This window comes from Taudactylus pleione, unplaced genomic scaffold (assembly GCF_031769625.1).
Source record: "Taudactylus pleione unplaced genomic scaffold, aTauple2 ptg002292l, whole genome shotgun sequence".
In the NCBI taxonomy this organism is placed as follows: Eukaryota; Metazoa; Chordata; class Amphibia; order Anura; family Myobatrachidae; genus Taudactylus; species Taudactylus pleione.
This window is the reverse complement of record NW_028286683.1, coordinates 120,276-137,448: the sequence shown is the minus strand read 5'-3', so window position 1 is coordinate 137,448 and position 17,173 is coordinate 120,276. Positions and strand designations below refer to the sequence as shown.

Below are 17,173 nucleotides of genomic sequence, written 5' to 3'. Positions count from 1 at the left end.
AGATGGTAGAGCCATAGACAGGTGAGGGATATGACACACATGGAGAGGTGATGAGGAAGGACAGGGCTCTGCATAGAGAGATGGTAGAGCCATAGACAGGTGAGGGATATGACACACATGGAGAGGTGATGAGGAAGGACAGGGCTCTGCATAGAGAGATGGTAGATCCATAGACAGGTGAGGGATATGACACACATGGAGAGGTGATGAGGAAGTACAGGGCTCTGCAGAGGGAGATGGTAGATCCATAGACAGGTGAGGGATATGACACACATGGAGAGGTGATGAGGAAGGACAGGGCTCTGCATAGAGAGATGGTAGATCCATAGACAGGTGAGGGATATGACACACATGGAGAGGTGATGAGGAAGGACAGGGCTCTGCATAGAGAGATGGTAGATCCATAGACAGATGAGGGATATGACACACATGGAGAGGTGATGAGGAAGGACAGGGCTCTGCAGAGGGAGATGGTAGAGCCATAGACAGGTGAGGGATATGACACACATGGAGAGGTGATGAGGAAGTACAGGGCTCTGCATAGAGAGATGGTAGAGCCATAGACAGGTGAGGGATATGACACACATGGAGAGGTGATGAGGAAGTACACGGCTCTGCATAGAGAGATGGTAGATCCATAGACAGGTGAGGGATATGACACACATGGAGAGGTGATGAGGAAGGACAGGGCTCTGCATAGAGAGATGGTAGATCCATAGACAGATGAGGGATGTGACACACATGGAGAGGTGATGAGGAAGGATGGGGCTCTGCAGAGGGAGATGGTAGAGCCATAGACAGGTGAGGGATATGACACACATGGAGAGGTGATGAGGAAGGACAGGGCTCTGCATAGAGAGATGGTAGATCCATAGACAGGTGAGGGATATGACACACATGGAGAGGTGATGAGGAAGGATGGGGCTCTGCATAAAGAGATGGTAGATCCATAGACAGGTGAGGGATATGACACACATGGAGAGGTGATGAGGAAGGACAGGGCTCTGCAGAGGGAGATGGTAGAGCCATAGACAGGTGAGGGATATGACACACATGGAGAGGTGATGAGGAAAGACAGGGCTCTGCATAGAGAGATGGTAGATCCATAGACCGGTGAGGGATATGACACACATGGAGAGGTGATGAGGAAGGACAGGGCTAGGCAGAGGGAGATGGTAGATCCATAGACATGTGATGGATATGACACACATGGAGAGGTGATGAGGAAGGACAGGGCTCTGCATAGAGCGATGGTAGAGCCATAGACAGGTGAGGGATATGACACACATGGAGAGATGATGAGGAAGGACAGGGCTCTGCATAGAGAGATGGTAGATCCATAGACAGGTGAGGGATATGACACACATGGAGAGGTGATGAGGAAGGATGGGGCTCTGCATAGAGAGATGGTAGATCCATAGACAGGTGAGGGATATGACACACATGGAGAGGTGATGAGGAAGGACAGAGCTTTGCATAGAGAGATGGTAGATCCATAGACAGGTGAGGGATATGACACACATGGAGAGGTGATGAGAAAGGACAGAGCTCTGCATAGAGAGATGGTAGAGCCATAGACAGGTGAGGGATATGACACACATGGAGAGGTGATGAGGAAGAACAGGGCTCTGCATAGAGAGATGGTAGAGCCATAGACAGGTGAGGGATATGACACACGTGGAGAGGTGATGAGGAAGGACAGGGCTCTGCATAGAGAGATGGTAGATACATAGACAGGTGAGGGATATGACACACATGGAGAGGTGATGAGGAAGGACAGGGCTCTGCATAGAGAGATGGTAGATCCATACACAGGTGAGGGATATGACACACATGGAGAGGTGATGAGGAAGGACAGAGCTCTGCATAGAGAGATGGTAGAGCCATAGACAGGTGAGGGATATGATACACATGGAGAGGTGATGAGGAAGGATGGGGCTCTGCATAGAGAGATGGTAGAGCCATAGACAGGTGAGGGATATGACACACATGGAGAGGTGATGAGGAAGGACAGGGCTCTGCATAGAGAGATGGTAGATCCATAGACAGGTGAGGGATATGACACACATGGAGAGGTGATGAGGAAGGACAGGGCTCTGCATAGAGAGATCGTAGATACATAGACAGGTGAGGGATATGACACACATGGAGAGGTGATGAGGAAGGACAGGGCTCTGCATAGAGAGATGGTAGATCCATAGACAGGTGAGGGATATGACACACATGGAGTGGTGATGAGGAAGGATGGGGCTCTGCATAGAGAGATGGTAGATCTATAGACAGGTGAGGGATGTGACACACATGGAGAGGTGATGAGGAAGGACAGGGCTCTGCAGAGGGAGATGGTAGATCCGTAGACAGGTGAGGGATATGACACACATGGAGAGGTGATGAGGAAGGACAGGGCTCTGCATAGAGAGATGGTAGAGCCATAGACAGGTGAGGGATATGACACACATGGAGAGGTGATGAGGAAGGACAGGGCTCTGCATAGAGAGATGGTAGATACATAGACAGGTGAGGGATATGACACACATGGAGAGGTGATGAGGAAGGACAGGGCTCTGCATAGAGAGATGGTAGATCCATAGACAGGTGAGGGATATGACACACATGGAGAGGTGATGAGGAAGGACAGAGCTCTGCATAGAGAGATGGTAGAGCCATAGACAGGTGAGGGATATGACACACATGGAGAGGTGATGAGGAAGGATGGGGCTCTGCAGAGGGAGATGGTAGATCCGTAGACAGGTGAGGGATATGACACACATGGAGAGGTGATGAGGAAGGACAGGGCTCTGCATAGAGAGATGGTAGAGCCATAGACAGGTGAGGGATATGACACACATGGAGAGGTGATGAGGAAGGACAGGGCTCTGCATAGAGAGATGGTAGATACATAGACAGGTGAGGGATATGACACACATGGAGAGGTGATGAGGAAGGACAGGGCTCTGCATAGAGAGATGGTAGATCCATAGACAGGTGAGGGATATGACACACATGGAGAGGTGATGAGGAAGGACAGAGCTCTGCATAGAGAGATGGTAGAGCCATAGACAGGTGAGGGATATGACACACATGGAGAGGTGATGAGGAAGGATGGGGCTCTGCATACAGAGATGGTAGAGCCATAGACAGGTGAGGGATATGACACACATGGAGAGGTGATGAGGAAGGACAGGGCTCTGCATAGAGAGATGGTAGATCCATAGACAGGTGAGGGATATGACACACATGGAGAGGTGATGAGGAAGGACAGGGCTCTGCATAGAGAGATCGTAGATACATAGACAGGTGAGGGATATGACACACATGGAGAGGTGATGAGGAAGGACAGGGCTCTGCATAGAGAGATGGTAGATCCATAGACAGGTGAGGGATATGACACACATGGAGTGGTGATGAGGAAGGATGGGGCTCTGCATAGAGAGATGGTAGATCTATAGACAGGTGAGGGATGTGACACACATGGAGAGGTGATGAGGAAGGACAGGGCTCTGCAGAGGGAGATGGTAGATCCGTAGTCAGGTGAGGGATATGACACACATGGAGAGGTGATGAGGAAGGATGGGGCTCTGTAGAGGGAGATGGTAGATCCGTAAACAGGTGAGGGATATGACACACATGGATTGGTGATGAGGAAGGACAGTGCTCTGCATAGAGAGATGGTAGATCTATAGACAGGTGAGGGATATGACACACATGGAGAGGTGATGAGGAAGGACAGGGCTCTGCAGAGGGAGATGGTAGAGCCATAGACAGGTGAGGGATGTGACACACATGGAGAGGTGATGAGGAAGGATGGGGCTCTGCATAGAGAGATGGTAGATCTATAGACAGGTGAGGGATATGACACACATGGAGAGGTGATGAGGAAGGACAGGGCTCTGCATAGAGAGATGGTAGATCCATAGACAGGTGAGGGATATGACACACATGGAGAGGTGATGAGGAAGGACAGGGCTCTGCATAGAGAGATCGTAGATCCATAGACAGGTGAGGGATCTGACACACATGGAGAGGTGATGAGGAAGGACAGGGCTCTGCAGATAGAGGGTTCAGTAGATACTGCATATGAGGAGGACACAGGCTATACCTGCTTTGGAAGGTTTTGCTCCATAACCTGCAATGGAGATAAATCTAATCAGAGACAGCACCATCCATTCTGCAAAGACAGAGCTTCCCAATAGTCTGCAGGATACATGGCACTAAGGGCCCGATTCAGACCCGCTAGCTAGGATGCATTCGCACGCAGCCTGCCGATGTTTGCGTTCTGTGCATGCACTGTAGTGCGCATGCACGAAACAGTCCATGTAATCGCAAAGTGCTCGCTCACTGAGCATAGTCACCTCACTAGATTGAGTGACAGGAGAAGCGGTTTGTGGGTTGGTCGCTGGAAACGGGGGAGTGGTGGTGTGAATGCAGGCGTTCCTGAGCGTCTTAACGCCATTTCAGAGGTGTGCATAATTAAGATGCAGCATCATAGTACACGTCACCTGGTGGTTTTACACACTGAAGCACTCGCCGTGCTTGTGGCAGGGTATTGTCAGCCACAAGTGCTGCGGTTGCTTCCAATGGTTGCATACACATCCTGGAGATGACGTGCGTAAGTGGGTGTCTTAGGATAGGCTAGTGGGCGTCTGCATACACAACGCGATCGCACTCCAAGACATAGTGGCCGTGCTAATGCCTTGCTGTGCGATCGCGGATTTGCATACTTTCGCTGCGTGCGAACGCATCTAGCAAGCGGATCTGAATCAAGCCCTAAAAGCGATCACAGACCAACATCCCAGGAACAATCAGTTATCACATTAATGCTGGTGTAACCTCTAGCAACACTGCCTGATACCCCCACACAAATGAGCTTTGCCTGATTCACCCACATTTACCAGATTAGTTATCTACAGGACAGAGAGAGGTTATTAGGGATCAATCCCATAGAACCAGCGGGATATATTACATTTACTTAAGCTGGGAATGTTCTTAATGCAGAGCTGTGTGTTTGGTGGGAGTGTAAGGAGAAGATCGGTACCTTGTTGCTGCAGATTACTGGGGTATAGGCCAGCTCCGTTTCCATACCCTAAGGACAGAAAGAGATGAGTGTTGTCATGGGGTGTGGAGAGTACAAAATGCAGCTATAAGAACGGAGAGGAGGGGAAGAAGGACTTTACCGGCTTGGGCACCAAACTGTGGATAGTTCCCAGCTCCATAACCTGTCAACACAAAGTCATAAATATAAAGGGTCAATGAAAACAGATACAGCAATAATAAACGGTGTTGTATCAAGGTTTTCTGTATATAATGCATTTAATAAAGAGACAACATAGGGCAGGGCAGAAGAATAGGTTCTGGAATTACCACTTCCACCTGGCAGCAAGTTCAGAGCCAACACCGGACATCACACCGACCCTCCTGAATAACCAGACGGGCTGCATCTCCTCTCTCAATTTCATATGTAACCCATAAAGTCTGTCCCATACACAGAGACAGAACTTTCCTCAGATAGGAATTACAGATGGGGATGATGGCACCATCTGCCTCCGGATCCTTCCTCTCATTCACCTCTTCATCCACTAAGTCTCTTTCTTTCTCTGTGTTATGATAGTTTATCATCCAGTCGTGGTCTTCTCCAGTTATGGAACGGTTTACACCTAAGTATCTCCTCTTCTCTCTCTCTCCCTGCAAACTATCACTGACCCTTTCTGCTGTATGACTGGTACATAGGAATATCTTTACCCTCTCCCACCCCTCTCCAAAGTCTCAGCTATCACTTTCCCTATTGTCCAACCATCTCCAACACTCATTCTCTCCACCATCTTCCTACGTGGACACTTCCAATGATTCCGCTGTGTTGATTTTGAGACCACTCTCACTTAATAACAAAGAGGAAATTCATAATTCCCATTTCTTACTCTTCCGTCAGTCACCGGATGTAGCAAACTAATAAGAATTTCTGCCCAAATATTTCTTAGGGTTCCGGACTATAGATCAACAGTCAAAAGGTCGATAATGTCTAGATAGACACCAGATGTTAGACAGTCAATAGGTCGACTGGGACAAAATGTCAACAGGGACAATAAGTCGACAGGGACAAAAGGTAGACATGTAAGAAGGTAGACAGGTACAAATGGTTGACAGGTTCAAAAGGTCGACACAAAAATGTTTTAAAGGTTAGGCACTTACTGGAGGGTTCGGATTAGGCACTAGAAGGGATGGTTAGGGTCAGGTACTTACCCGTACATTTAGGGTTAGTCACCAGGAGAGAGAGTTAGGGTTAGGCACCAAGGGGAGGGTTATGGAAAGGGTGAAGATTAGGGGAAAAAAAAAATGTGTCAACCATTTTTGAGTTGATGATTTTCATGTCAACCCTTTGACCCTGTCGACCATGTCTACCTTTAGTGTGACAACCTATTGTCCCTATCCAACTCTTGTCCCAGTCGACCTATTGACTGTCTGGTGTCTATCTAGACATGGTCAACCTTTTTACTGTCTATTTGTTAATCCATCTCTTAAGGACCCACTGTACATCTAATGCCAGTGTTAAGCTGGGTACACACCTGTCCTATACAATCCTTGGCCCAGTCACCTGATATTGGATGATCAGGGGGACGATTGTATAGCTGTGTATGCCGTACCTTTGCAGGAGCATTAACTGATAAACAGCTTTCAACGGTCTGGCAACAGTCAAGATTGTTCGGTTTAATATTTGTCGGCCTGACCTCCCGATCCCATAGATGCCCGTACACACTGTACTATGTCTGCGGAGTGCGTACGGTGCTCTGTGACAGCTGACAAGGGGTCACATTGGGGGGACGCTACATGGCTAAATCGGGAGAGTTTTACTCGATCAGCCTCTGCTCAAAGAGGCCTCTCGCTATATGTCTTGTCTGACCCTAAAGGTTGAGCTGACCATTCTCTGACTATATACAAAGGCTAGAACTGCATGAATACAAACTCCTATTCTAACCTCAATGGGGCCCAACACAGGTTCTCAAACGTAGAGGTTAGAAATTAGATCATTAACCCTATGGTGACAGTATACCAAGAACTGGCACCCTGAAGGAAGACACAGTGGGTGGAGGTGCAGTTAGGGACCCAGTACCTGCTTGGTCTCCAATCTGTGGGTAGTTCCCAGCTCCATAGCCTAAAATAAACCAGACACAGACTTATGGTTAGACATTGGTGAGCTCAATGGAAGCGTAGAGCAGAGAAGGGATATAAGACAGTCCTCAGGCAGGTGGCCTGGGGAACGGTAAGAGGAAACCTAGGACAGAGAGGCAGAGAATGAGCATGGACAGTACCGGCTTGGGCTCCATACTGTGGATAGTTTCCAGCTCCGTAGCCTGCGGCTTGGGCTCCATACTGTGGATAGTTTCCAGCTCCGTAGCCTGCGGCTTGGGCTCCATACTGTGGATAGCTCCCTGCTCCGTAACCTGCAGAGAAGGTTTCAGACTGAATCATACTTGTTACACTTCTGTAAACTTGTTGCTTTCATGCACCCACTGGAAAGAACGAGAGCTTAGGAGAAACTGGAGTTTGGAGAATAAGGCGTTAGAACCACTTTAGTATTGTACACTGGTCCCATAGTGACTTCATCTATGGGACATCACACAGAAGGTTGGAGAAAGTCAGATGGACAGGACACAACAGGGAAGCTGGTGGTGGAAGTACTAATGACACTTAGACCACTCATAGGGGAAAATATATAGATAAGTGTATAATATACCAGTACCTGACTTGGATGGTTTTCCTCCATAACCTAAAATTAGAATAACTTGATTATATAATTTCTATAAGCCATAATCATTGTCTATAACAGGCATAGCCCCAGTGTGTATATAATAGGTACTGTATAGCCCAGTGTGTATATGGGTATAGTTCTAGTGTGCATTAACTCACAGCAACCAACCAGCAATTAGCTTCATCTCCCTAATGCAGGTTGGACAATGAAAGCAAGTGTCTGATTGGCTGTTATTAGTAAGTGCAGACTACTAGCTGTCAATAATACTCAGACTGGTTATATCCCTTTCAGCATTGTGTGCATTATACAAAATAGTACCTTGCTGGGGGATGTTACTGGGATACCCAGCAGCTCCATTCCCGTATCCTAAAAAGGTAACAGAGAATATAAATAGCATACACAGAGCAATTGTACCGATCATATAAATCCTAAAGTCTAATATAGTCTATAAAGTACATGGCAGGTTGGAATATGTGTGGACTTGGTGGATAACAGATAACCCTCACCCCTATACTGTGCATGCTATGAATGATAGATTGGGAGGCAGGATGGAGAAAAGGAACATAATAATTAGACAGTGACTGAGAAGGTCTATAGGATGAGTCCATAGATTGAATATTACCTCCTTGAGCTGCAATGTTGGGGTAACCTCCAGCTCCGTAACCTGCAGATATAGTGTAGGAATGAGGGGTGCAGCAGTAACACAAAACATTCCAGAAAGGGGTAAGTGACAGCTCTCAAGTGAAAGAGGAAACTCCACAGTAAAAGTTGCCCCCACCCTCCCTCTTAGTAAGAATATGTCCCCCACCTTCCCTATTAGTAAGAATATGTCCCCCACCTTCCCTCTTAGTAAGAATGTACCCCACACTCCTTCTCCGTAAGATGCCCCCACACTCCTTCTCCGTAAGATGCCCCCACACTCCTTCTCCGTAAGATGCCCCCACACTCCTTCTCGGTAAGACGCCCCCACCCTCCCTCTCCAAAAGATGCCCCCACCCTGCCTCTCCAGAAGTTGCCCCCACCCTCACTCTCAATAAGAAGATGCCCCCACCCTTCCTCTCAATAAGAAGATGCCCCCACCCTCCCTCTCAGTAAGATGACCCTCAAAGTCCCTCTTAGAATGAAAATTAACTCAAATGTCCAGCCTGTGGCCTCTCTAGAATAGTGACCATGTGATACTGGATCCAATAACATTTCATGAATCATCCTTTTAAAAATATATTTCACTCTTCATTATATTGTCATGTTCCCTGGGTCATTCTTACATCTACAGCTGAAGTCTCCTCTACTGAGGCACAATAAAGTGACCCATTACCGTACCACCACAATAAAGTGACCCTTTGCCGTACCACCACAATAAAGTGACCCATTGCCGTACCACCACAATAAAGTGACCCATTGCCGTACCACCACAAAACTCCACTAAAAAGATACTCAGGGCCTGATTCAGCGGTGAGCGCAAATGCTAGTTTCAGTCTTCCGCTTGTCTACCAGCGTGTGATGGGCTGTGCAAGACCTGATGCGCCCACTTTAAGTGCTCATGGACAGTTGTGCACACTAAACCATCTGCGCACCATTACGTTCATCATCACACTTATGGCATCCTATGGCTGGCGCAGAGTCTCCCTCTGAAAATCCTTTAAACATTGTCTCTGTGGCTGTGGACCTTCATGTGAGAATGCAGTCACAATCACGGACACACCCATGACACTACCATAACACACCGATGAGACGGTCTTGTTTTGCGCACACTTCAGGCCACTTCCCAATAACTGCCCAGGAATGCCCATCGTTTTACACCACCAGATGAAATGGAAGCTATTCCATATGCCCCTGGGCATTGGGGTCTCCAGGACCCTTTGTGCATGTGCCGCTGGGGTCTCCAGGACTCTTCGTGCATGTGCCGCAGCAAATAATTGTTCAGCTGTGCAAGCATGGGTTCTGTGTGTACCTCTGAATCATGCCCTTATTGACCAGAGCCATAGTGACTGCACATTATACTACTACAACCCAACAAGTGCAGCCTCTACATACAGAGACTCTGGAACTTACCATGGTAGGGACCAAAGGCCAAGTCTACCATGAAATTGGAAGCCTTCCAGCTATCATTCTAACTCCTTGCTACATGCTCCTTCGTCCCCATCTGTGTCAACCCAGTTTGTCTTCCCCCACCTTTTTAGAATGTAAGCTCTCACGAGCAGGGCCATCTACCCTCTTGTGCTTCTCCTTACTATAGTGTAATTTACTTCTTACTCACCACTAGGGCACCTAACACTTGGTTGCTTATGCTCTGTTGCTTATCTGGGTGCTATGGTCGCTAATGTAGCAATATATATTATCCATGTCCTGTATTGTATTGTTCTGTAAGTCACTTGTCTACAATTTGTTTATGTACTATGTAAGGCGCTGCGGAACACTTGTGGTGCCATATAATTAAATGATAATAATAATAATAACAACAACGCCTCTGTCACAGCCAATCTACAGAAAAAGTCACAACTCATCTGGAGGAACGAATCCTTCAGTGCATATAAGATTATTCAGGTAGGAGATGCAGAGAGACACCAGGAGAAATTAGGGTGCGGAGAGGAGGGGTCGTACCTGCTTTGGATGGTTTTGTTCCTAATCCTGTAAAATACCAACATACAGATTGGTGCATGTAATCATTCAGGACATAACAGAGGGATCTGCTGATACACTCAGGAGATGCTGTAACTCTAGGACAGGGCAGACCAGAGCCAACAGAATGTGAGGGGGCTCGTGACGCCTCTCATGTATAAAGTATCACTTGTGATCTGTGTGTACTTACAGTATATATAACATACTCTACATAGGTGATTGGAGGCAACACAACAAATAGTGTATTATAATCATATTTAGCCCATGTGGTGTTTGAATTTAGTTTAGTTGGATGATCATATATTGGATATTATCCCTGTTTATAGAGTGTAAGCTTTGTGGGATGTACAATTTGTGAGTTAATTACACCAGTATTCGGTGAGTCCTAGGTCTTACCTTGGGCAAAGAGATTTCCGGGGTAATTTCCATTTCCATAACCTACAAGAAGTTTAGAAAATGAAATGATTGGTAATCTGTCTGCTATAGAGAAAGGATTCCGCAAATTCAGGATGGATCCCAGATAGATTCATGCAAAGAGTGAGCACCAGGCGGTGAGAGGTAAGGAGGGCACCCAGCACATGAGGATTATAATGAAGGGCTATAATAATCCAGCATCGGAGTGATGGCAGCTGTGTGATCTAGAGCAAGGAGGATGTGACAATAAAAATCTGGGGGGAAAGAAAAAAAGTCCATTCTAAAAATATCAATCTTATTCTGAGGCAAACTAAGCTCAGACCAGTTCCTCAACTTTGGTTCCCGTAGCACCTGCAGGAGTCGCCTCCGGTAAGATGGGTGATCTGGCACCAGGGTGATGGGTATAAGTAGGAGTGACCTGGCACCAGGGTGATGGGTATAAGTAGGGGTGACCTGGCACCAGGGTGATGGGTATAAGTAGGGGTGACCTGGCACCAGGGTGATGGGTATAAGTAGGGGTGACCTGGCACCAGGGTGATGGGTATAAGTAGGGGTGACCTGGCACCAGGGTGATGGGTATAAGTAGGGGTGACCTGGCACCAGGGAGATGGATATAAGTAGGAGTGACCTGGCACCAGGGAGATGGATATAAGTAGGAGGGACCTGGCACCAGGGTGATGGGTATAAGTAGGAGTGACCTGGCACCAGGATGATGGGTATAAGTAGGAGTGATCTGGCACCAGGGTGATCTAGCACCAGGGTGATGGGTATAAGTAGGAGTGACCTGGCACCAGGATGATGGGTATAAGTAGGAGTGACCTGGCACCAGGGTGATGGGTATAAGTAGGGGTGACCTGGCACCAGGGTGATGGGTATAAGTAGGGGTGACCTGGCACCAGGGTGATGGGTATAAGTAGGGGTGACCTGGCACCAGGGAGATGGATATAAGTAGGAGTGACCTGGCACCAGGGAGATGGATATAAGTAGGAGTGACCTGGCACCAGGGTGATGGGTATAAGTAGGAGTGACCTGGCACCAGGATGATGGGTATAAGTAGGAGTGATCTGGCACCAGGGTGATCTAGCACCAGGGTGATGGGTATAAGTAGGAGTAACCTGGCACCAGGGTGATGGGTATAAGTTGGGACGCAGGTCTTATAGGAGAGCTGTTCTTTGCGATCGTCTAAGTACATTGATTACCGCGGTATGTACCGTAGAGAGGCGGGATGTACATATCACGGATGCGATGCTTAGTACATCCCGCTCCTAATGTGTATCGCTCTCAGTGGGAGCTGGGGCATTCGCCGTGCAGGTTAGGTGTGACGTGCACGGGCGCCGCAGCCACAATTAGGTCATCACGCAATCACGTTTTTTGTTCTTCCAGCGGTGACTTGATTCCCCCTCATCTCTTTACCGGCTGAGAATGATGGAGCCTGTTCTATTACCCATGGCTCTCACAGTGCAGAGGCGCCGTGCATTGTGGGATTGCGTACAGATAAACGCTCTCATATAGTCACCTGTCTTTTGCTTTGCAGACTGAGGAAACTGTCCTTGTCCTGATGATAGGAAACAAACAATGAGAAATATGAGACTGGGGCGGCAGGAACAGATACAACAAGACCAGGTCTACGTATAGGTGCTGAGGTGGGCGGGCTGCGATACGTTTTTATTACGGGCCCAAAGGCAGAGAGGGGCTGGCAGAGCGACTCGCAGGGACGGCGGCCGCCATAAATACGTCATTCACCGACAACCTGATATAAGTAACAATAACATTATAAGGGAGGAACTTTCTTTTGTTATAATTATTGTATATTATTTACGTTCTCTCATTATTGAGTTCATTTGCTTGTCTCATACTCATCAGTATACACTCAGTGGGCTCATTATTAGGTACCTTACCCCCCTTTACCTCTATAACACATTCATGCTGCGAATCCCCTGCCCCCTACATCATACATACCCAGAGCCGTAGCTGGACATTGTGATGCCCTGTGCCGAAAAGTTCATTGGTGCCCCCCCTTCAACTGCCTATATGTGTGTATGTATATATATATATATATATATATATATATTGTGATAGGATCATTGGTAAAGTGGTCTGTGGCAGGTACATTTGTCCCAGATTCCTGTCTTATGTGTTTTAAACCCCCAGGAGAAAGTCTGCAGTGTAGCAGGCTTGAGTCTCGGCTTTTTGAAAAGCCGGTTTGGGACCTGGGGGTTGTGGGTGAGAGGGGAGAGAGGGCTCCACCCACGGCCACTCCAGGTTTTGGTTCTCTTAGCCTGGTAACAGGCTTGATTGGGTTCCCACCTGAGAGTGGCCAATATAAGCCTAGTGTGTTGAGGGCTGATTGTCTCACCTGGGAGAGCAGACAGGGAGTTTGCTCAGAGACACTTGGAAAACCTATCTGTGAGTGTTGTGCTGTGCCTTTTGTTCCTGGCTGGTGTGCTGCTTCCCTGCTGCTGTGTGTGTGTGTAAGGAAGGAGTCCTCTACCCAGGAGAGGGACCCCCTAACCTAACTGTGTCACAATATGGTGGAGAATGCGGGCAACCACACACACTAAAGTTGCAGCAAGAGGAAAACTTTCCATTTAAAAATTAAAGGGACAGACACCCAATTTGTGAGTGTAGAAATAACACTGTGTCCTTGGAGTCCCATAGAGGAGGCGTCAGCCAATGCTCAGAGAGGCAAGGTTCAGCTTCCAACCTACACCCCAGGACAAAATGGAGGACATTATTAAGGCCTTGCTCCAAGCTACAGCAGCTCAGCAGGAATCTACCAGGGCTCAGCAGGAAGCTACAGCAGCTCAGCAGGAGACTAACAGACTTCAACAGGTCTCCATTGAGGAAACCCGCCAGGCTTTAGCGGAAAACAGCCAGGCCATAAGAGAGGTGGTACAGCACCTGGTCGCCCGGCCCAGAGATGTTGCTACTGGTCCTCCCACCCCCACTTACTCCGTACGAGCCAGTCACTTCCTTCAAAAGATGACTTCGGGCGATGATGTGGAGGCCTATCTCGCCGCATTTGAAAGAACGGCCAAAAGGAAGAGTTGGCCCAAGGAGCAGTGGGCAAGTCTGGTGGCACCTTTTTTGTCTGGGGAGCCACAAAAAGCATATTTCGACTTATGCCTGGCTGATGCCAAGGACTATAAAAAACTAAAACAGGAGATCCTAACTCACTTGGGAGTCACCACCTTTGTTCGTGCCCAATGGGTCCACCGCTGGGAGTTCCATAGGGACAAGCCTCCACGTTCACAGATGCATGACCTCGTCCATCTGTCCTCAAAATGGCTACAGCCCGAGACGCTGACGGGACCACAGATCGTCGAAAGGGTCGTGATGGACCGGTACCTGCGATCATTACCTGTAACTCTGCGCAAGTGGGTGAGCCATGCAGACCCTAAGTCCGCGGACCAGTTGGTCGAGCTGGTGGAGAGGTACGTGACGGCTGAGGAGCTGATGAGTATGCCCCACCGAGCCCCGATGGCACACCGGCGAACTCCCACAGACACTGGTAAGACTGTTCCAGGGGAGAAGGGTGCTGGGCGGTGGAATGTACCTAAGACTGAGGGTGTAGAACCTGGAGACAGGCCTGCCAGGCCAGGAAGGTTCTTGCCCCGTAAACGACTAGACATTAATATGACTCAGTGTTTCCGATGTGGTGGCTTCGGCCATATTGCCGCTAATTGTTCACTTACAACTGAACCTATGCAATGTGATACTGCTCATGTCTACCGCAGGGGGTCTTTCTTTGCACAGACAGCCTGTACGGCTGACCGGCAGGCTGAGACTGATAAGCACATGTGTGTACTCACTGTAGGTGGCAACCGAGTAGAGGCACTGTTAGACTCTGGTAGCTTGGTGACACTTATAAAAGCTGAGCTGGTGAACCCCTTGCGGCGTGAGGGGAAAACTGTTGGTGTGACCTGCATACATGGGGATACTCGATATTATGTTACTGCCGAGGTGAACATCGAGACACCATGTGGCTCTGCTATAGTTTCTGTGGGTTTGGTGCATGGTCTGGTGTACGATGCAATATTGGGGAGAGACTTTGCTCACTTCTGGAAGTTGTGGGAAAGCAGTTTTGTCCCAGAGGTGAACAACCCCGATCCATTTGAGAAGGTTGTCGATGTAGGGGAAGAGGGAGTTTCTTCTGAGTCAGAGTTATTCCCTTTTTCTACTGTGGTTGGCGAACTAGAGAATGCGGAACATGACGGTGGCCCGCCAACTGATGTGCCTCCCATTGAGGTGGGAAGTGTTGTTGGGCCAAGTGATCGTCTGCTTGATTTAGAGGTCAGAAGAGAGGTCTTTGCCGTGGAGCAGTTGAATGACCCTACTTTGGTAAAAGCCAGGGAGAATGTAAAAGTAGTTGATGGTAAACCCGTAGACCCTGATAGTCCTTTGTCCTATCCCCACATGGCAATGTGTCAGGATTTGTTATATCAGGTGACTAAGAAGGGGGAAGATATTGTGGAACAACTAATAGTTCCCAAAGCCTACAGAAGAACAGTGTTGGATCTGGCCCATGGTCATATAACGGCAGGCCATCTAGGGGCAGAGAAAACCACTGAGTGAATAATGCAGAGGTTTTTCTGGCCCGGGCTTCATAAAGAGGTATCTGACTTTTGCGCATCCTGCCCTGAGTGTCAGTATCATGCTCCCAGGCCACATTTTAAGGGTCCACTAGTTCCATTGCCTATTATAGAGGTGCTGTTTGAAAGAATAGCGATGGATTTGGTTGGACCCTTAATGAAGTCTGCCAGGGGACACCAGTATATTCTGGTCATAATGGATTACGCTACCAGGTACCCGGAAGCGATCCCGTTGCGCAATACGTCAACCAAGACCATTGCCAGAGAGCTAGTTCATGTCTTTAGCAGGCTGGGTATACCCAAGGAGATACTAACTGACCAGGGTACACCGTTTATGTCAAAAGTCATGAAAGAGTTATGTCGCCTGTTCAAAATTGAACAGTTAAGAACTTCGGTTTATCACCCCCAAACCGATGGGCTGGTCGAGAGGTTTAACAAGACGTTAAAACACATGCTTAGGAAAGTGGTCGACAAGGATGGTAGGGATTGGGATTACTTATTGCCGTATTTATTGTTGGCCATAAGAGAAGTTCCCCAGTCCTCCACCGGGTTTTCACCCTTCGACTTGTTGTATGGGAGACACCCAAGGGGGTTACTAGACATTGCCAAAGAGACATGGGAGGGGCAGTCTAGTCCTTACAAAACGGTGATTAAGTATGTTTCTCAAATGCAGGAGAGAATTGCTGCGGTAGTGCCGATAGTGAGAGAGCACCTGGAACAGGCTCAACAGGCGCAGCAGAGGGTAAACAACCGCAATGCTCGGTTACGCAGCTTTGCTCCTGGGGACAGAGTGTTAGTATTGGTTCCCACTGTAGAAAATAAACTTTTGGCTAAATGGCAAGGGCCCTTTGAAATCTTAGAAAGAGTGGGGCAGGTCAATTACAAAGTTTACCAGCCGGGGAAAAGAAAGCCGGAACAGATATACCATATAAATCTGTTAAAGCCCTGGAAAGATAGAACGGCACTGTCGGCCGTCCGAGCCCCTCCAGTAAATCCAGGGCCCTTAGTTCCCGAAGTGACAGTGGCAAAAACCCTGTCGGCAATTCAACAACAAGAGGTCAAGGAGTTTCTGATCAGAAATAGGGTGCTGTTCTCTGACGTACCTGGGAAAACCTCGGTCATTAAACATGACATCATCACTGACCCAGGGGTTAAAGTTAATCTAAAGCCCTATAGGTTACCAGAAGCACAAAGAGAATCAGTGTCGAAAGAAATTAAAAATATGCTAGAGTTAGGGGTTATTGAAGAATCACATAGTGAATGGTCAAGTCCCATTGTGTTGATTCCAAAGCCCGACGGGAGTGTGCGTTCCTGCAATGACTTCCGAAAGTTGAACAGTGTTTCAAAATTCGATGCCTACCGGATGCCAAGAGTGGATGAATTGATTGAGAGACTAGGGACGGCAAGGTATTTAACCACTCTTGACCTAACCAAAGGGTATTGGCAAGTACCGTTAACCGAGAGCGCCAAACAAAAGACAGCTTTTTCAGTGCCAGAGGGCTTGTTTCAGTACAAGATGTTGCCCTTCGGGCTACATGGGGCACCTGCTACCTTCCAAAGAATGATGGACAGGATTCTAAGGCCGCATAGACGGTATGCGGCTGCTTATCTGGATGACGTGGTCATTCATAGTCCTGAATGGCAGTCTCACTTACCCAGGGTACAAGCAGTTTTGGACTCCATCTATAAGGCAGGTTTGACAGCCAACCCAAAAAAGTGTTGTCTAGGCATGGAGGAAGTAAAATATCTGGGATACACCTTTGGCAGAGGCCTGATAAAGCCTCAGCTCAATAAAGTTGATGCC

General features: G+C 48.1%; 1 protein-coding gene across 2 annotated transcripts in view; it reads right to left on the bottom strand.

Annotated features, from left to right (window-relative positions):
• Positions 1 to 17,173, bottom strand: part of LOC148431399 (uncharacterized) — a 101,456-nt gene that overhangs the window by 27,285 nt on the left and 56,998 nt on the right. For both annotated transcript variants that reach the window (XM_088466021.1, XM_088466023.1), the window contains 11 exons: positions 12,294 to 12,332; positions 10,760 to 10,801; positions 10,346 to 10,372; positions 8,367 to 8,408; positions 8,063 to 8,110; positions 7,736 to 7,762; positions 7,305 to 7,436; positions 7,106 to 7,147; positions 5,175 to 5,216; positions 5,036 to 5,083; positions 4,100 to 4,126 (listed from right to left, as the gene is read on the bottom strand). In XM_088466021.1, coding sequence (XP_088322147.1) covers positions 4,100 to 4,126; positions 5,036 to 5,083; positions 5,175 to 5,216; positions 7,106 to 7,147; positions 7,305 to 7,436; positions 7,736 to 7,762; positions 8,063 to 8,110; positions 8,367 to 8,408; positions 10,346 to 10,372; positions 10,760 to 10,801; positions 12,294 to 12,332 — 516 coding nt within the window. The remainder of the gene's footprint in view (positions 1 to 4,099; positions 4,127 to 5,035; positions 5,084 to 5,174; positions 5,217 to 7,105; positions 7,148 to 7,304; positions 7,437 to 7,735; positions 7,763 to 8,062; positions 8,111 to 8,366; positions 8,409 to 10,345; positions 10,373 to 10,759; positions 10,802 to 12,293; positions 12,333 to 17,173) is intronic.